Source organism: Amblyomma mixtum, chromosome 3, assembly GCF_055824585.1.
Source record: "Amblyomma mixtum isolate Tamu chromosome 3, ASM5582458v1, whole genome shotgun sequence".
Lineage (NCBI taxonomy): Eukaryota > Metazoa > Arthropoda > Arachnida > Ixodida > Ixodidae > Amblyomma > Amblyomma mixtum.
In genome coordinates this window covers 195,301,694-195,322,500 of record NC_143014.1, presented here as the reverse complement: position 1 = coordinate 195,322,500, position 20,807 = coordinate 195,301,694, and the positions used below count along the sequence as shown (strand labels likewise).

At 51.2% G+C, this 20,807-nt stretch overlaps 3 protein-coding genes across 3 annotated transcripts in view; all 3 read right to left on the bottom strand.

Moving 5' to 3' along the window:
* LOC149353175 (uncharacterized) overlaps positions 1–20,807 on the bottom strand; it is a 196,509-nt gene that overhangs the window by 45,890 nt on the left and 129,812 nt on the right. The window lies entirely within an intron of this gene.
* On the bottom strand, positions 7,347–19,212 carry LOC149353179 (uncharacterized). The gene has a single exon (XM_089582372.1). It carries the CDS (start codon positions 8,177–8,179, stop codon positions 7,433–7,435), a length of 747 nt encoding a protein of 248 aa, XP_089438498.1. The 5' UTR covers positions 8,180–19,212; the 3' UTR covers positions 7,347–7,432.
* LOC149353178 (SAP30-binding protein-like) lies at positions 19,356–20,189 on the bottom strand. Its single transcript, XM_089582373.1, has one exon. The coding sequence runs from the start codon at positions 20,187–20,189 to the stop codon at positions 19,443–19,445; it is 747 nt and encodes a 248-aa protein (XP_089438499.1). The 3' UTR covers positions 19,356–19,442.

Below are 20,807 nucleotides of genomic sequence, written 5' to 3'. Positions count from 1 at the left end.
CGGAAGACGTACCCGAAATAAAAGCCCACATGCGTTCCCTCTTGTGCATTCCTCCTTTTGTGGACGGCTTATTTAAGCCGTCTATAGTTCTGATTGAGGGGTAAAGTGCGTGGCTGCCCAGTAGCCAGCCTCGCTTTCTCGCCCTTTAGCGTGTACCTGAGACCTGCGCATTATGTCCCTGTCTCGCTTATTTTAGTTCGTTTGTTTCTGTGTCGCGGCTTTATTAAGGCGGAAGCCTTTAATGCCACATCGTTGTAGGCAGGAGTCATCGACAGAAATGTCACGCTTTTCAATTGGTCGAAATGGTCGAGAAGTCATAGTGCGCGAATTTCAAACGGGGCAAATTGTACTTTCGCTAGTAACCATGCAACCAATTAAAGGGATGGTATAGTGATGCTCCAAGTAAGTGGGACTGAGTTTAGTTAATTAGTTTAACCAAATAGCCTACTTAATCTTTCTAGTCAGACGAGGTTAATAAATAAAACCGAGTAGGAAATTCGCCGAGTTGGGGAATCGAACCAGGGTCTCCTGAGTGTAAGCCCAGCACGCTAACCACTCCGCCATGACAACTCGATGCTTTGGAATGAACAAAGGCGCGTCTAGTGAGTACGATGTCTTCGTCCACTCCCATCTTCCTCCATTTCCTTACGGCGAGGTTCAGGTGTCGACCGAGGTATGCAAGACAGATACATTTCCTTTCCTCAAAAACGAATTTACCAACGAGCAAGGCGTAGAGCCGAACGGGCGATGGCGTTCAGTGGACTCGCTGGGGGCGTTGCAAGACGCTGTCGCGTTCCACTCTCAGAGGCTAAGCTTAACATCGTAACCACACATGAGTGACACAAGCAGCAACACCGCGCTTAAGGCTTCCCCCTCACCGCAATTTAGGTCAACAAAGTGCCCCCTGAATTTTTGCACACTCGCTGGAGAAATCTCTCTGCAGAAAAATAAGTATTAACGGTTCCGACGAACGCCCTGTGCTCGGGCAACACCGATATCGTAATTATTTGTGTACAAAATATAGAAACCTCTGGCGCGTCCTTTCTCCCGCCGCTTGAGGAGAGGCGGCTGCAAATGTTCAAGTCGCTTCTGGTTTAACGCTTGACCGCGTTGCATGTAAGTGGCTATCATTTAGCGCGCATTATTGAGTGCACTCAAACTAAAACGTTAATCGCACAGTGTATGGCCGCTGCTTGTGACCGAAGCCGCATTGAAAGATTGCAAGGCAACAGCAGCGCCTCCGCACACCACAAGGCGCAGTTTTCGCTCAGCCAGGTTTGGGATATGTCTGTCGCTCTAATCTGAGGTGTTGTAGTCTCTCGTTGTATGCTGCGAGTGGATCGAACTGGTCCTGTTCCGAAGTACATTGTGTGCCAACTCAATCCCTTCTCGCTACAAAAGCCTGCCGAGTCACTTGCCGCACTGTATGCGGGCGCCACCTGGCGCTGCACTCCGGGTGCCGAGAGCGGCGCAGTGCGGGCTCCATTTAGGCTGCGCCGGCCTCGGAATGCATCGTCAGGTGGCGCTAGCATACAGTGCCGCACTGTTCACAACTTTGACGAAGTGTCAGCTAGTGTTGTCCCCGATAGCAGGTAAGAAAAGAACGCAAACATCCTTCGTTGTACCTTGACATTGCTGACCCGAACTTGGTTCGAGCACAGAACACAATCAACGCCTGGAAAAGAAAGGCCACAGACGCGGTTGTGTCCGCATCGACACGACCGTGCCGAAACTTCAGGAAGCTCCTCTGGCGGATATTTGTCCGGATACAAGTATTATAATTAGCAGCCGGGTTCCTTTACAAGCACGAAAACTGTATGGAGCGCCATTTTAAAGCTGCTGCTCAGGTGTTTACATGCTGTCGACCTCTGCTATCGTGACAGTCGCTGCTATTGTGACAGGCCGGGCTGCCAGCGTCATGAGCCTCCGAGACGAACGTTTGAGTGCAGTGGGGCCGTGCGGGGGCCCGCGGATCTGTGTGACCCAAACTCCCCAGTTGTAAATAAAGTTTTCACCACCACCGCCTCCAAGTGAAAGGTGCATTACAGAAGCCCATCGGGAACGGCGCGGGAACGGCACATCTTCAAGGTAGGTTCCCCCTTTCCTAGAGGAGGGGAGAGTAATGTCGCTCACCGCTATAGCCGATCCGCGTGTAATGCCTGCGCACATGGGGCGTTTTTTGTACGCGAAAACACGCCGCGAGTTAAACGAACGCGGCCGTGCCGCCAAACTTGGACCAACACACGCGGGCAGACACTCTCTATGAGGGCCAGGCTTAAGAGAAGTTGTCCAAGACCGAGGATGTCCCGAGAAACGCCGTGAAGTCGCTTCACTGCAGCTACTATAACTCCGCCAATGGTGAGCCTTCTAAAAAAAGAAAGAATTTAGTATAGATAGTGCATTAGGCGCTGCCTCAAAATCGCAGCGGCATACGAATTCCGGTCGGAAGGGTTTTGCGCTGTCTCGGGCTCCATGGAACATAAGCAGCTAAGGCTACCATGCGCCAGACTTGATCGATCGCAAGGCGTTCGGGAAACCTATAGCAGGCGGGGTTCTGTCTGTACCTCCGGGATATGTTTCAAAAGAGGGGATATCTGTAGTAGTGTTTCAGCGCCAGCAGTGGCGTCAGCTGTGTGCCGGCCTGTGGTGAGTTGAAACACAGCTGCTCTGAGCATAGGTGGGTTTCGCCTATCGCGCAAGCCCCATGCCCTGCGTGCATACCCTTGCTCTTCTTCCTCCACCTTCACATGCGTTATCTCATGGCGGTGTTTAGGTGTCCACACAGAATGAGACGGCTACCGCGCCTTTCCTTTCTTCCAGCCTAGTTCCTTCTAGTCCCACTGACCTACGGAAGTCGGAGGGTGAAATTTTCTCTTGGGCTGTGCAGGGTACCGAAGCATTGCAAGGGCACATCTTAGACATATGAATTGTTCGACAAACCGAATGAAGACATGGTGGTCATATATCGCTCGCTGAGAGGGCTTCCGATGACCGTCAACGAAAGAGACACTATACAGTAGGGGCAAGCACGGTGATATGTTTTGTCGAGATAGTTGCATGTTTCACCAAGCATCGGGTCCAGGAACACCGCCGCTGTGCCGATGGAGGAACGAACGTGGGCCGGAGACGGGGAGTAGGAGAAACGAGGGAAAAACTGTATTCACATATTTACGACATTATTCCCAAACAGATACAAAGTAAAAGCTGAGAAGAGTCTCAGGAAATCGCTGTTCGATGAACATGTCGGGCGCTTTAAAAAGCTCCTCCCGTTGTCTTCACGCATTTTTCGTCTTATCACAGGGACTCCGTTCTGGGCACCGCCTTTAGATGAAGCCAACGACGCTCATTGGCTGGCTTTGCCATTTTGTCGAAATCTGGCACTCATTAACGGCGCTCCCCTCTCCAGCATCTTCCTCGGCTGAGTCACTCCCGATGGTGTCCCTTCCTCAGGTCACCTCCTCACCAACAATTTGGACGCGCAGTTAACCAAACGCAGCCGTCAGCTGATGACCCTTCAGGAAGCCGGCCAGTGCCCACGCCTTTGTTCAAGGAGACGCCCGAAGGCGAATACTGGCAGCGGCGCCACCCGCGCCGCCGACGAAGGGAGAAACGTGGAAGATGGACAGTCGCTCGTCTCGGTGCGTGGCGGCAGGCGTTGAGTGTTGTCCCCCTAGCGGTGGTACGCACATGGTCGCAGGGTCATTGCCGCTGCGTTGGGTGCTGCCTAAGTCGGGAAAACGGGGTGGCAGTGACTCCGGAGTGGAAGAAAGGAGTCGTCTAGACTCAATGTTCACGTCCGTCGTGTCGGGCGCCAAAGTTCTTTGCAGATGTCGCATGGGAGCGCGTACTCGGAGAACGCGCTGCCTCTGGGAATGGCTTAAGAAAGTTACGTGCGAATACTGCATGTGAAAGCAATGCAGTTCTATTGGAATGCTATTCCAATTCTATTCCGATTCTAATTGATATTCCAATTTTGTTCTATTCCTTTGTAGTTGGTGGAGTTGTAAGCACTGGTCCTGACTATTACGGGTTAAGATTTTGTATTTACACGCCTTTGATGACGTCACGCCATTTAGACCAATCGCGAGTTTTGTGACGCCACCACTTTTCAGGCGACGCCGGGTTTTATTGTCGATGAGCCATGAAAAAATGCTTCCGCATCAAAAACTCCTCACTGCCGCTCGTTTCCGAAAGCGAAAGTCTGTAGTAGCTGTTTAGTCTTGCTTCTGACGCTCAGCGACGATGTAAAGACGAAGTAGGTAACCCATCCTTGGTAAATGACCGTAAAAATAATTCCTTGCGGAGCTCAAAAGGATTCTTCAAGGGGTATCAGCAACACCTGATGATTGAAATACCAACGCACTCCCTTTAGACAACGATAAATCACAAGCGTTAGTCCCTCGGGCAAGTTCATGTTGACGATGTTTTCTTCATAAATTTAAGTTAGCATTACCGTAATGCACATGGTCGAGAGGGTTTTTATAAGCGCCCAAACACGTCTCCAAACGCGCGAGACGACAGTAAGAGAACCGATGTAAGAACGATGAGAAGAAAGTGTCAAATCAGCATTCGATAATGCGCTGAATATTGTTCCCATGACGCTATGACCCTGTTATCAATTTTATTTCCTTGACGTCATGAGTAGCGGCTGCGGCCATTGGCTGAAGGTCCCCCTTCCAGAAGCATTTGCTGCTTCGCTCTTCAGTTGTAGCAGACTATAGAGTGTTTTCCAGAAGGAAAAAAATTATTCGCTGGAGCGCGCTTTAAAGCGTGCAGAGCCGGTCGGAAAACAAGTAGTCGATAAACATTCCACTACATTCTTTTTTTCCGAAATTAGGAGAAATTGAGCCATCATATGCAATTATCTGTATAGATAACTTTTTCCTACCCCTTTATTTCTTAGTTTCATGCGCCTACGCGGTTGCTGATTTGGGAGTTTAAAAATGTTCGTGCCTTTCTTGGTCGTTCTCACTTGAATCGGGTTTCAGAGGGTCTTACAATTCGAGAGATAAATCTAGGCCCGGGTGTTTTACGCACATTTGTAACATAATATGATAAATATGCCCACTATACCGTTGTTCCACACATTTGAGCACCAGTTCCGCACCTTTTCGGTTTGTGTAAAATCCAAAGCATCGTTCATTTTGCAGCCGCGTCTACTGACGTCAAACGCAGGAAGTCAGCCTTGATTGTCACGTATGGTATCGGCCATGAAGCTCGCCTTCTCTGAAGCCACTTAAGCACCAGACAAATCTCGAACTGACTCCTAAGTCACTCTAGCTCCGTGACATGCATACGGAGAGAGAAAGCTTTAACTGCAGTCAGCAGGAGGAACGTACGTCCGACCTGCTGCTCCCCTTTGTAAAAAAGCGAAAGGGTGTGGGCCCGTGGAAAGGGAGGTGACAAATGTTAATGTAACAGTGCAGCGAGCTGCACATGCAGGGTACAAGAGATATTGTAACGCAACAGGTCACATCTCCAGACGTGCACGAACACTGCCCACCCACATGCTCTACGGGGCGGACCTGCTGTAATGAAGAACTTACGGAGCACTGCTTGCAATCGCCAAACGGTGTACGCAAACCTAGTCCTGTTGACATGCCTCTGCAATCTCCAGATTGTTTCTCGGATGGCTATGAGGCCGCCCGAGTTGATGAACAACGTTTAGGAAAAGAACCAGCGATTCTCGAACGAACCCGCGAGAGAACGGAGAGGGGGGCCGTTGGCGTAACACACGCACACCTGCGACTGACCTCTGACGCACCTGCCGTCCGCGGTTGAGAACTGACACAGTTAGTGCGTCTTTCACTTCCCCAAAGCCAACTGTAATTTCTTTATTTTTTTTTTGGCGGCGCCATATTTGCTTTGTGAGCCTACGTTCCATACTGTGTTTCGCCTCCCACTTGTGGAGGAGTCGGCTGTCGGCATAGACCAACACCGATCTGTGACGTAAGCAAGATGCGGTGGCGCTGCTGTCGCCGGCTGGGTCGACTGGGGTAAAACTTGGGGGTGACCCTATAGGAATACATGGAAGTACAAGTTTTCAAAGCAGTTTTGTGATTTCCCTGAGCGCCTATGATGCCGGCACTTTGTGAACAAATAGTTCATTCTAGAACAGAATTTGAAAGTATGAATCGTTATTTGGAAGGCGATCTATATTTAAAACATCGCGTTGCGCACGCGTGGGGACGATTACCAGCTGTGGGAACGGAACGGGAGCGCCCCCCTTTCAAATACAAGCAAAATATTCTGGAATATTTTTCCCGTTTCAGAGAGTACCTATGGAGCTTCCTGCCGAGAACCCTCCGCTTAGTTTGTAAACACGGTGTTGGTCTATTATATTAACTCTAAGCTTTGTACTACCCAGCAGAAGCATAGAGGGCGCTTCTTAGCAGCATTTTCGCGGCGTCTCCAGGCCAGCGCAGGAGGTACATAGGTACTCTTCCACCAGGAGTACCATTACCCAGCTGGCTGGCGAGGACCCCCGAAGCCAAACATGCCCACCATTGGGTAGTAGCAGGGTTAGAGTAATGATCTTAGGATCCCTCGAAAGAAAGGATTGAAGAAGCGCGAAACGAACGAACGAATGAAACAACGAAGCTCTTTAACGGTATGCGATACGGGCTAACACTCATCGCTAATTGTCTGCCATTCTGAGAGTGGTTGTGGGTTCTGTCACTGCTAAGCTACAATGCTGCTCTGTTCGCATTCATATCCTATCAATGCGATAGCGTTAAGGAGCTCATGTCGCAGAAAATCCGGCGTTTTCATTGGCCGTGAACGAAAAATCAACAAAAAAACCCGAAGCAGCAAACTAGGAGGCAGGCGGGACACCTAGGCCACGTGACCCTGTGGTGTCATCCAACGTGCCCACCAGATTTTGGTGGTGGCAGTGAAATTAACGATTGGTCGCGAGAGGTTGCTCGGGAAGAGAAACCTGCTTCGCACAAGCCCCAACCGGTGGCAGCACCTGACATCGCAGGACAGGGGCACACCACTTAACCGCTGCGCCAGGAGTGGTATGAGGACTCCCATGGACCTATGAAGGTTAAGTACAGAATCAACAATTCCGCATATACGGTCATTCCCCATTAAAGCTATCGTGTCACATACCCTTAAGGCGGAGCTCAAGAATCCCCTCCAATTTTTTTTTCCTTGTTCTTTACCAAGCTTGCAGCCCATCGCTGAAGTAGGCTCCGTGAGTCCAGTCTACACACACTATATATATATATATATATATATATATTTGCGAGGGCGAGGCAGTCACCAGTACTGCCTGCACCGACAGCTCCTTATAATCGAAGGAGGGCTCAATAAAGAGCGATTATACTTCCGAACAACGAGCACAAATTTCAACAAGCATTTTATTCGCCTTCTCCACACGCCGTCGCCAACGGTGCCCACTGTGGAAGCTGCAGACTTGCGACACCCGTCAGGGCTTGGCGACCGAAGGTCCTCGACCCGGCACGGAGGTGGTCGCCGCGGCCGCGATCTTCGAGACTCCCGGCGCGGGCTGCGCACGAGCTGCGTTCCTCGACCTGCTCGCGGCTGGCCTCGGCTTGCCTGGGCGACGCCGGCTCATGCAGTCCGCCTGGCGCCGCGACAGCGCCTCGTAGTACGACTCTGGACCCCACACGTCCTGGCTTTCCGGCGGGAAATTAGTGCCATGCTCATCGATGTTGCAGTCCGAGATCAGCTTGTCATACATGCTCGGGTTTCGGAAGTCTCCGAGGGACTGAAGAGCGGCACTCATATCGCTCCCGCCGCGTGAAATGCACTCGTACAGGCGCGCAATCTTGCTCTGAAGCGCCGGCGCACAGCGGCCCGGAGGCTCAGGCGGCAGGGTTATGTCTTTCAGGTCCATGCTTTGCAGGCGACGATGGAAAGAAGCCAGCGACTCTGGCTCAACGCCCGACGCACGGGGCTGCTCAGCACTCGCCGAAGGCAAGTCGGTGTCCTCAAACGATGCATCGTCTTCGTCCTGGAAGGTTCTGTACGAGAGTACCGAAGCCTGGCTTTGCTCGTTCAGAATGCTGTCGGTGCAACCCTCCTTGCGCTCTTCACGACATTGCACTGTCGCAGCATTCGAGGAGACTGAGGCCGGCTCGTCGTCTGAGTCGGTGTACATCTCCATCAGCGACTTCAAAGCAGAAGACTCTAACAACGGACCGGTGCTCATACTGAAGCACGTAGCAGCGTTGTTTTCCAGGTAAAACTCACGAGTAAAACGTGATCCCTGAAACGTCAAGACACTAACGAGATAACCCTACCTCGACGGGCTATGAACACACTTTGTACGCACGTGTACAACGCCAGACAAACGAAGCTTTTGGCTTCTTGCTGTGGATCGGCTTGGCCAGCGGCTATGATTACACGCCAGGAGCGCGGTAGGGACCATAAACGCCGCTTGCTCTTCAACTGCCACCAACGTTGCAAGCATACGTCACGAGATGGCGCCAGCCGCCAAAATGTTCGGTGCGAGTCACCGTGGATATCTCATTTCGTCACCGCACTTATGCGCTCAGCAGAAATTTACACCTGTGCTCAGGTAGCCTCGCAGTAGAATCGTTGCAGTTCACTCCTTTGGAATAATTTGTGGAAATTTAATCGATGAATTTGTCCGTCGATCAGCTGCGCATACTTGTGATCGCCAGTGTTGACGCAGTCCGAGCGCAGGCCGGTTCTCGCGAACAAGCACAGGCAAGCACAAAAAAATTCAAGGCGCACTGCAACGTATTCGCCCTGAAGCACGCAATCCGAGCCTCCTAAGGAAAATAAAAACATTGCGACGAAACTACAGGTCTCGAACACCAGAAGCGAGACTGCCTATAAAGCCGATGTTGTCGAACACGGATGTCTGATTAGGCCAAAACTCGGAGGGAGGTAAAGTCCCTCGTAAGGGTATCGACGGTACAGTCGTCTGCTACAGTTTTCTGCTTCTGTGTCATTTTGAGGGGGAGTCAGTATTGTGAACGTGGAGTAACACACTGCATTAAAGTACAGCCTACTTCATTTCCCAAACATGCATCGTTCTAACCTCCAAGGGCGATTGCATACAGAGGAATTTCGCGCGGACAGAATGAGGGATGTATATATGCGGGCGCAGCCACTTTCGCCGGAGAAGCACGAACCACGTTCATAAAGTTCAGCGTAGTTTGCTGACGGAAGAAGGCCAGCATTTCTGTGAGTGCATTTTTATGTCAGCACTACAAGCGCTCACAGAAAGAGTAGCGCCTAAGAAAAGGCCTTCCCAACGCACCTCCAACCGACCCGAAGCCAGCTGACGCTTCTCAACCGTAGCCCGCTCAAGCGTCGGAAGGAGCCGCATGCAAGATGTGTCCCGCTCACAACAGCAAGCGAACGAAAAACGTATAAAATATCCACACCGGATGGCATGCCATGCCCGCGGTGGGCAAAGCAAGGGGATTGAAAATGACAGAGAAGAGGTAGCGGGTCGGGGCGGGGTCGGGGCAAGGAAATGGGAAACGAGAAAGTTAATTAGAAAAGTTAATTAAAGTTAGAAAATGAATTTGAAAAGTTTTGTTCACATTCGCTTTTATGGGCGGTGTCCCGCCTGTTACCTCGGGGGTAAGCCGGGCATAAGCACTCGCACGTACCGTAGCGTTTTAAAAATATACCGACTTAGAAATGACTCTTCATGCTTTCACATTCTCTTCGACGCTGTACTCGCCATCTATTGACAGAGTGCCGTCTTCATAGATGCCGTGTGAAACGAGAAAGTAATTTTGAATTTTTTTTTACATGTGCTTTAACGAGTCCCGAACAAAGTTTTGTAAGTCTGAAAGACGCGGCCTCTAGATGGGCGTGCTTCAAGTTCTGCTACGAGCGAAGCTTCATGCGCCAAGAGGTCGTCCTCTGCGTACGACAGGTTGCTCAGCGGTTATGGCGCTCGACTGCTGACCCGAAAGACGCGGGTTCAACCCCGGCCTCGCGGCAGTCGAATTTCGATGGAGCCGAAATTGCAGAGGCCCGTGTACTGCGCGATGTTTCTGCACGTAAATGAACCCCGTGTGGTCGAAATTTCCGCAGCCCTTCACTACGGCATCCCTCATAGCCTGCGTTGCTTTGGGACGTTAAACCCTAACCAAACCATAAACTAGACAGGTTGGAGTTTTCCGCAGAGCTATTTCATCGCACCATTTACGAGACTACGCTTTGAAACGGATGCGTCGCTTATCAGGCCTCAACCGATAGCTCGAAGCGTAGTGTCGCAAGTGGTGCGATGGAATAACTCTGCAGAAAACTCCAACCTGTCGTACGCAGACGACGGCCAAGGCTGTGGAATGTTGCAAGTTGCGTGTCCGCGGCGAGGGTGCCGCCACTTTCGAAACGATTGCCGCGATCCTGGTATCGGCGGTAAACGCGGCTGCAGTTAATCTTAATAAAAGTGAAATTTTTCGACCACTATCAATAACAAAAACATGCTTATGAACTATATTATAACCAGCCATAGGTATTAAAAATAAGAGATCACAGAAATTAGTTGCGAAGATGACGCCGCGGCTAACTCGGCAGCAGACGACAAGCAGACGACGCCCGGAGAGCCGCGCAAGCGAAAACGGCGACTTCGGCGGCATTCGCACTGGAGCAGCGTCATTGGCGTCATGTCGAGTCACACGGTGAGCTTTTCTTGGAGTCTAGCACTGCAGCATATTATGTTGTCCCTAGCCCAATGCACTGTGATTTCTTCTGCACGAGTCAAAGGTTGAAAATTTTCGCTGCCTTTCTCTGCGTGTGTTTATTCACAGCCACAGATTGATGCATTGCAATACATGTCAGATTTTTTACTTCCCTCCTATTTACCTGAACCTCTTACAAAGCCGCTTAAACGGTTATATTAACTCTATGGCCTAAACGCCCACCGCCATATTGGATTTTTGCATTGACTGCGTTTACCGCCTCTCCCAGCTGCCGCCACCATCGCCTTCGAAAAAAAATGTCCCCACTCGCTCTGTGAGAGTATAGTGTACTAGAATATGGGGTAGTGTGTTCAGGGAGGACTCGAGGCTGTCGCTGTTGATTTCGAAAGCCACGAGATGGCGCCACCAGAGCATGGGCTGGCACTGCATCCACTCCTCCCGATACGCGGCGGTGCGTTCTGTACATCGCACAGAGTATTTTTGGTCCTTTCAAAAGCCAACACTTCAATAACGTGTCCTTTAAATGTTTGTCATTGTACATGCACGACAAATAAAATTAAATGCGATAGGACAAGTCGCACACGGAAGAAAAAAAAAGAGCAGTAACTAGCAGACGGTCGCAAAACAGCCAAAATTGCGGAAAAGTAGCTCCAAATTCTTTTCCAATAGCTGCATTGTGTACAGGCGCAGAGAACTTACAGCGGGTACTGCTGCCGAGGAAAGTTTGAACACAAGGGTATTAACAAACTATTGTGCATACTGCAGCGAGCAGGAAACGCGACCTCGACATCGTGACCAATTCATGATCAGACGGCCGCGGTGGCATACTTATGAACATCGTCTGATTTTCGCATGCAGTTTTTCCTTTTCGTCCAGCCTCTCGCGACTGTTTGATGCCCTTGACAAAAAAATGACAAGTAGCTCGGGTTATTGGGAAGCAACGTCGGCACGGCGTCCGGCGTCAACTCTGGTTTCCCGCGTGGTATGTGGACTCCTCCGTTTATAATGTGAACGTAATCTCTGAGAATGCACGATGGCTCGAAGTGCAGTTTTCATACCGAGTACGTTTCATCAAGGGTCTTGTCTTTCCGGTGCAAATTCCGCTCCCAGATCTTCCTGAGCGCTTCATCTTTTGGAACAGCGAAAAGCAACGGCTGCTCACCCTTAGTCCAATGGTAGCCTGTTGTGCACACAAGTATAAAGCAGTGCCGTTGCCGCCGACGATTCTGCATTTCTTCACTGTCGGACGGCCAGCGGCAATTATAGCACGAGAAAGGGATCACATGAAAAACTTTCTGTGACCCGCGTACCACGCAACCGCGTCAATGCACGCGTACGCGTCACTGACTAGCAGACGACAACGAAAAGCGCCCTTTTCTCGACAGCCCATGCTACAGCAGCGCCGCCGCACTTTCGACGCGCGCCGCGACACGCCAATGCATGGTGAGCGGCGGCGCCTGAACACACGACCCCATATTCTAGTACACTATAGTGAGAGTGTCACTCCCTTGGGACGGCCTTTTGGCGCATGAAGCTTCCATTTAGCAGAACTTGAACCACGGCCATCTAGAGGCTGCGCCTTTCAGACTTACAAATTTATTTTTTTTTCTTTTCAGAAAGCCACGATTTGGTCACGCCGCAATCTCGAACAAATCGCATGTCGTCGGCACCTGAAGCCAGGCATAGAGTTCGATGAGGCATTGGCTTGGCTTGATGCTTGACAGTAAACAATGAATAGAGGGGGAAAAAAATCTGAGGAGGCGTCACATGACAATTTTGAAGGCTAGTGTCTAATAATAAAACGGCAGAAATCAGCTCCACGTAACGGCTTGTAGTGTAGCGCGATTGGCCAGGGCCTAGACTCCGTCACGTGGCATTGACCTTGGGGTGCCCAGGAGAAAGAGGGAAGGGAGCGGCTGCAAGGAGCGCATGGCTTGCAAAGGCCATCTTTTTTTTTTTTTTCGTCCATGTGGTAATGTTGAAATCGCTACTTCTTGACAAGTAAATGGCAAAAGTGGCACTGTGCAGCAGGCAGTGAATATAATAATAGGAGACGTGCATAAAGTTTTAGCAGCACACGGCGACGAGAAAGATTTAACCAGTAATCAGCATTTTTTTTTCTCCACAAGGCGGCGTCAGTCATCCCCCGTAAAGCAATATTCCGAGATTGAACCAGTTGCGATACTCCACTTCAACACCTGACTAGACCTTGCGGCCTCTTCGCCGGCGGTTGGGAGATGGAGGCGCCAGCTAGGAGGGTGAAATAAAACGCTGCCGGTCACTTCGTAAACGCAGAAATGGTCTTAATTTATTCCTATTACTATTATAACGACGTTACATTTTGTTACGCATGTGTTTCCCTAATTTTATTGTCCGGCGCAAGTGCGTTTTTTTATGTATCTCGGAGATGGTAGCTCGAAAGCTGTTTTAGATGACTGCCGTCAGGCATCACGACAATCTACTGGTGTGCTGACCCGACCAGACCACCGTATTTCAATATATGAGGTGAAAGTGCTCTGCTACGAAACACAAGCCTTACTTTGTTCTCAATTCCTCATTCCTCAATGGAAGTCTCACTCGTGGTGGTTGAGTTGGACAATTAAGGTGAAGGTTGTTTGTAAAGTGGTGTCGGCACTGGTCGAAGCAAGTGGCACGGTCGCACTTCAGTCATCTTACGCTCGCTGGTGCATCGCGGAAAGCAAGACGCCGGGTTCCAAACTCTGGGCACCTCAGTGGCACACGCCAACGGCGGATGAAAAGGGCGAGGGCTGACAAGGTGCTACGGTCCATCTGGAAGCGAGCTCGGCTCCACGCAACGCTGGCAGTTGATCACTGGGTGTCTTGAGCAAGGACTACAAGCCACAACATCCACCCGGCAGCCTCTACAGTTGCATCATTGGAAGGTGAAAGCGTCATTGCAAGGTGAGAGCCATAGCCTCGTGGTTACCTTTATTCTCTCGCCGTTCTAGAATCTTCACACTGAACTTGCGTCTTTTTCAGCTAAGTACCACCTGAATCTAGATCACAATGACCTATGAGTACCCGCCAAATTTTCATTGGTATGAAGATGAATCAGAGGAAGATGACGAGAGCGCCGAGACAGTGCCTAGGCCCGAAGAACGTCAGAAGGCGACCGCCAGCGCTCTGAATGAGACACGCCGAACAGACAAAGACTCGGGCAACGTTGAAGAGGTTGAAGAAGCCTCGTCTGAGCTGGAAAATGCTGAGACAGCGTCTCGAAGTGAAGGGCATGAGGTGGACATCGCCACTACTTTGAGCGAAACACACGAAACACCTGTCGCATCATCCGGCTATGAGTATAACGAAGCTTGGGATGAGTTCGACGGTGTAGAGCCAGAGATTTATTGGTACGACGAAAGTGAGGAGGGCAGCACTACCGCTCTGGACAGTTCTAGCCAAACAGCTGTTGCATCGTCCGGTTATGGCGAGGAAGGGGAAGCCTCGTCTGAGCTCGACCATTCCGAGACGGCGGCTAGGTTCCAAGAGCGTAATCAGGACATCACTACCACTATGGAGCGGCCAGAACTCGCGCTTCTAAACGAGTTCGTCCTACAACCAATGCCCGACGACAGATGCTCGTCTGAGCTTGAAAATATGTTTGATGGTTTCCACAAGCGTGTGCAGGACATGGATCTGAACGAGTTCGTCCTACAACCAATGCCCGACGATATATGCTCGCCTGAGCTTGAAGATATGTTTGATGGGGGCTTTGATGGGGGACCCAGCTGGGGGCTTTTATATTACTACGATGCACTCGCGGCGCTCGAGGACGAAGCGTTGTTTGGCAGGTGTGCCCAGAAGAAAGACGAAGAATGGCTTTGTGACACAAACACAGAGGGCCCATCCCGGAAGCGCCGCAAGACCATCGCCGACCTCCCTCCGACACCCAGCACGCCGCCAGAACTCGCGCTTCTAAACGAGTTCGTCCTACAACCAATGCCCGACGAAAGATGCTCGCCAGAGCTTGAAAATATGTTTGATGGAGGCTTTGATGGGGGACCTAGCTGGAGGTTTTTATATTACTATGATGCACTCGCGGCGCTCGAGGACGAAGCGTTGTTTGGCAGGTGTGCCCAGAAGAAAGACGAAGAATGGCTTTGTGACACAAACACAGAGGGCCCATCCCGGAAGCGCCGCAAGACCATCGCCGACCTCCCTCCGACACCCAGCACGCCGCCAGAACTCGCGCTTCTAAACGAGTTCGTCCTACAACCAATGCCCGACGAAAGATGCTCGCCAGAGCTTGAAAATATGTTTGATGGAGGCTTTGATGGGGGACCTAGCTGGGGGTTTTTATATTACTATGATGCACTCGCGGCACTCGAGGACGAAGCGTTGTTTGGCAGGTGTGCCCAGAAGAAAGACGAAGAATGGCTTTGTGACACACACACAGAGGGCCCATCCCGGAAGCGCCGCAAGACCATCGCCGACCTCCCTCGGACACCCAGCACGCCGCCAGAACTCGCGCTTCTAAACGAGTTCGTCCTACAACCAATGCCCGACGAAAGATGCTCGCCAGAGCTTGAAAATATGTTTGATGGGGGCTTTGATGGGGGACCTAGCTGGGGGTTTTTATATTACTATGATGCACTCGCGGCGCTCGAGGACGAAGCGTTGTTTGGGAGGTGTGCCCAGAAGAAAGACGAAGAATGGCTTTGTGACACACACACAGAGGGCCCATCCCGGAAGCGCCGCAAGACCATCGCCGACCTCCCTCCGACACCCAGCACGCCGCCAGAACTCGCGCTTCTAAACGAGTTCGTCCTAGAACCAATGCCCGACGAAAGATGCTCGCCAGAGCTTGAAAATATGTTTGATGGGGGCTTTGATGGGGGACCTAGCTGGGGGTTTTTATATTACTATGATGCACTCGCGGCGCTCGAGGACGAAGCGTTGTTTGGGAGGTGTGCCCAGAAGAAAGACGAAGAATGGCTTTGTGACACACACACAGAGGGCCCATCCCGGAAGCGCCGCAAGACCATCGCCGACCTCCCTCCGACACCCAGCACGCCGCCGGAAACTCGCGCTTGCGCCTTCGTGCAGCACGGACAACTCCGATAGTTCGCTGTCCCGAGGACGCCGAGGTCGCCGACGAATGAAGCCTCGGCGCCGCGCCTTGTGACGGCTTCGTGAATTTTACCGTGAAAACAAGTGCAACAAACGCCTTATGGAGAAATCACGTCGAGGTACGATGTAGCCCGTTATTCCAGGCTTTAAAGGCTGCTGAGTAGATTTGGATATCTCAAACCACCCCAGTGGCTGAGATCAGGAAGTTACAGTTGTCTCTGGGAAATATTAGGTACATTAGCGGAACGACAGACGTACCCGAAATAAAGGCCCACATGCGTTCCCTCTGGTGCATTCCTCCTTTCGTGGGCGGCTTATTTAAGCCCTCCATAGTCCTGATTGAGGGGTGAAATGCTTGGCTGCCCATTAGCCAGCCTCGCTTTCTCGCCCTTTAGCGTATACCTGAGACCTGCGCATTATGTCCCTGTGTCGCTTAATTTAGTTCGTTTGTTTCTGTGTCGCGGCTTTATTAAGGGGGAAGCCTTTAATGGCGCATCGTTGTAGGCAGGAGTCATCGACAGAAATGTCACGCTTTTCAATTGGTCGAAATGGTTGTGAAGTCACAGTGCGCGAATTTCAAACGGGGCCAATTGTACTTTGGCTAGTAACCATGCAACCAATTAAAGGGATGGTATAGTGATGCTCCAAGTAAGTGGGACTGAGTTTAGTTAATTAGTTTAAGCAAATAGCCTAATTAATCTTTCTACTCAGACGAGGTTAAGAAATAAAACCGAGTAGGAAATTCGCCGAGTTGGGGAATCGAACCAGGGTCTCCCGAGTGTGAGCCCAGCACGCTAACCACTCCGCCATGACAACTCGGTGGTTTGGAATGAACAAAGGCGCGTCTAGTGAGTACGATGTCTTCGTCCACTCCCATCTTTCTTCCTCCATTTCCTTACGGCGAGGTTCAGGTGTCGACCGAGGTATGCAAGACAGATACATTTCCTTACCTCAAAAACGAATTTTCCAACGAGCAAGGCGTAGAGCCGAACGGGCGATGGCGTTCTGTGGACTTGCTGGCAGCTTTGCAAGACGCTGTCGCGTTCCACTCTCAGAGGCTAAGCTTAACATCGTAACCACACATGAGTGACACAAGCAGCAACACCGCGCTTAAGGCTTCCCCCTCACCGCACTTTAGGTCAACAAAGTGCCCCCTGAATTTTTGCACACTGGCTGGAGAAATCTCTCTGCAGAAAAATAAGTATTAACGGTTTCGACGAACATCCTGTGCTCTGGCAACACCGATATCGTAATTATTTGTGTACAAAATATAGAAACCTCTGGCGCGTCCTTTCTCCCGCCGCTTGAGGAGAGGCGGCTGCAAATGTTCAAGTCGCTTCTGGTTTAACCCTTGACGGCGTTGCATGTAAGTGGCTATCATTTAGCACGCATTATTGAGTGCACTCAAACTAAAACGTTAATCGCACAGTGTATGGCCGCTGCTTGTGACCGAAGCCGCATTGAAAGATTGCAAGGCAACAGCAGCGCCTCCGCACACCACAAGGCGCAGTTTTCGCTCAGGCAGGTTTGGGATATGTCTGTCGCTCTAATCTGAGGTGTTGTAGTCTCTCGTTGTATGCTGCGAGTGGATCGAACTGGTCCTGTTCCGAAGTACATTGTGTGCCAACTCAATCACTTCTCGCTGCAAAAGCCTGCCGAGCCACTTGCCGCACCGTATGCGGGCGCCACCTGGCGATGCACTCCGGGTGCCGAGAGCGGCGCAGTGCGGGCTCCATGTAGGCTGCGCCGGCCTCGGAATGCATCGTCAGGTAGCGCTAGCATACAGTGCCACATTGTTCACAACTTTGACGAAGTGTCAGCTAGTGTTGTCCCCGATAGCAGGTAAGAAAAGTACGCAAACATCCTTCGTTGTACCTTGACATTGCTGACCCGGACTTGGTTCGAGCACAGAACACAATCAACGCCTGGAAAAGAAAGGCCACAGAGGCGGTTGTGTCCGCATCGACACGGCGTAAAACACAGCGCCGAAAGTTCAGGAAGCTCCTCTGGCGGATATTTGTCTGGATACACGTATTATAATTAGCAGCCGGGTTCCTTTACAAGCCCGAAGAAGCAAACTAGGAGGCAGGCGGGACACCTAGGTCACGTGACCCTGTGGTGTCATCACAACGTGCCCACCAGATTTTGGTGGTGGCAGTGAAATTAACGATTGGTCGCGAGAGGTTGCTCGGGAAGAGAAACCTGCTTCCCACAAGCCCCACCGATGTCAGCACCTGACATCGCAGGACAGGGGCACACCAGTGGCGCAGGAGTGGTGTGAGGACTCCCATGGACCTATGAAGGTTAAGTACAGAATCAGCAAGTCCGCATATACGGTCATTCCCTATTAAAGCTATCGTGTCACATACCTTTACGGCGGAGCTCAAGTATCCCCTCCAATTTTTTTTCTTGTTCTTTACCAAGCCTGCAGCCCATCGCTGAAGTAGGCTCCGTGAGTCCAGTCTACACACTATATATATATATATATATATATATATATATATATATATATATATATATATATATATATACATGGTCTGTTCTGAAAGTAGTAGGACTCATTTTTTTAAACAAAATTTATTCAAGAGAATAGTACAAACGATTACAATTTTTCAAGGTAGCACCCTTCCGCACCTACACGCTGCTGCCAATGAATTTTACAGTTTCCGTACGCCTCAAGGAACGCCTGGACCGGAATGCTGTTTAGCTCCCGCGTCACGGCCTGTTGAACCACCTCTACCGATCCGTGATGTTTCCTCTTGAGCGTCGATTTTATTCTCGTGAATAGAAAAAAGTCTGGCGGGGCCATGTCGAGACTGTAGGGAGGCTGAGGCAGCGTTGCCGCCTTGTGCTGGGTAAAAAATCGGAGTCCTCATTCACATGATGAAGAAGATCCTACCGGTTCGCCTTTTCCTCCTCTGGCAACACTCCCGGCACCAACTTCGCGCACGGTTTCCTCATGGATAAGTTTTCTGTCACGATCTGAAAAACTTGGGTTTGAGGAATGCTCAAGACATCAGCAATCATTCTGATACTCATTCTACGATCACTGTTAAGTAAATGTTTCACTCGCTACATATTTTCGTTGGTCTCGTTGGTCGAAGGGCGCCTGGAGCGGTCGTCTTCCTCCACTCTTTCCTTACCTTCTCGGAACAGCTTGCGCCACTCAAAAAACACCTATCTACCCATGGAAGCGTCACCGGAGGCTTCCTGAATCATGTTGTGAGGCTCTTTGCTCGTTTTACCAAGATCTACTCAAAATTTTATCGCGTATCGCTGATCCAGTAAACGCTCGATGATTCTGCGTGACGAGACGTTTCGACAGGGGTTCACAGTACAAGCTACCTCTTCTCATCAACGGCCGAGAGCCGACTGTCGATTTTCCCCAGCATTCCCAATATCCTCTTTCAACGATCCTGCACGCGCAGACCACCTTTCGTCCGCCAGTTCGCCCAGGACAAAACCAGTCCTACTACTTTCAGAACAGACCCTGTATATATATATTTTTTTTTCCGAGGGAGAGGCAGTCACCAGTCCTGCCTGCAACGACAGCTCCTTATAATCGGAGGGCTCAATAAAGAGCGATTATACTTCCGAACAACGAGCACAAATTTCAACAAGCATTTTATTCGCCTTCTCCACACGCCGTCGCCAACGGTGCCCACTGTGGAAGCTGCAGACTTGCGACACCCGTCAGGGCTTGGCGACCGAAGGTCCTCGACCCGGCACGGAGGTGGTCGCCGCAGCCGCGATCTTCGAGACTCCCGGCGCGGGCTGCGCACGAGCTGCGTTCCTCGACCTGCTCGCGGCTGGCCTCGGCTTGCCTGGGCGACGCCGGCTCATGCAGTCCGCCTGGCGCCGCGACAGCGCCTCGTAGTACGACTCTGGACCCCACACGTCCTGGCTTTCCGGCGGGAAATTAGTGCCATGCTCATCGATGTCGCAGTGCGCGATCAGCTTCTCGTACATGCTCGGGTTTCGGAAGACTCTGAGGGACTGAAGAGCGGCACTCATATCGCTCCCGCCGCGTGAACTGCACTCGTACAGGCGCGCAATCTTGCTCTGAAGCGCCGGCGCACAGCGGCCCGGAGGCTCAGGCGGCAGGGTTATGTCTTTCAGGGCCATGCTTTGCAGACGACGATGGAAAGAAGCCAGCGACTCTGGCTCAACGCCCGACGCGCGGGGCTGCTCAGCACTCGGCGAAGGCAAGTCGCTGTCTTCAAACGATGCATCGTCTTCGTCCTGGTAGGTTCCGTACGAGAGTACCGACGCCTTGCTTTGCTCGTTCAGAACGCTGTCGGTGCAACCCTCCTTGCGCTCTTCACAACATTGCACAGTCGCAGCATTCGAGGGGACTGAGCCCGGCTCGTCGTCTGAGTCGGTGTACATCTCCATCAGCGACTTCAAAGCAGAAGACTCTGACAACGGACCGGTGTTCATACTGAAGCAGGTAGGAGCGTTCTTCTCTAGGTAAAACTCACGAGCGAAACGTGATCCCTGAAACGTCAAGACACTCCAGAGAGAACCCTACCTCGATTGGCTATGAACACACTTTGTACGCACGTGTACAACGCCAGACAAACGAAGCTTTTGGCTTCTTGCTGTGGTTCGGCTTGGCCAGCGGCTTTGATTACACGCCAGGAGCGCGGTAGGGACCATAAACGCCGCTTGCTCTTCAACTGCCACCAACGTTGCCAGCATGCCTCAAGAGATGGCGCCAGCCGCCAAAATGTTCGGTGCGAGTCACCGTGGATATCTCATTTCGTCACCGCACTTATGCGCTGAGCAGAAATTTTAGACCTGTGCTCAGGTAGCTTCGCAGTAGCATCATTGCAGTTTACTCCTTTGGAATAATTTGTGGAAATTTAATAGATTAATTTGTCCGCCGATCAGCTGCGCATACTTGCGATCGCCAGTGTTGACGCAGTTAGAGCGCAGGCCGGTTCTCGCGAACAAGCACAGGCATGCACACAAAAATTCAAGGCGCATTGGAACGTACTTGCCATGAAGCACGCAATCCCAGCCCCGTGAGAAAAACACCGCAACAAAACTACAGCT

Coding starts and splice junctions, on each gene's coding strand:
- LOC149353179 (XM_089582372.1), bottom strand. CDS start 8,179: ATGAGCACCGGTCCGTTGTTAGAGTCTTCTGCTTTGAAGTCGCTGATG.
- LOC149353178 (XM_089582373.1), bottom strand. CDS start 20,189: ATGAACACCGGTCCGTTGTCAGAGTCTTCTGCTTTGAAGTCGCTGATG.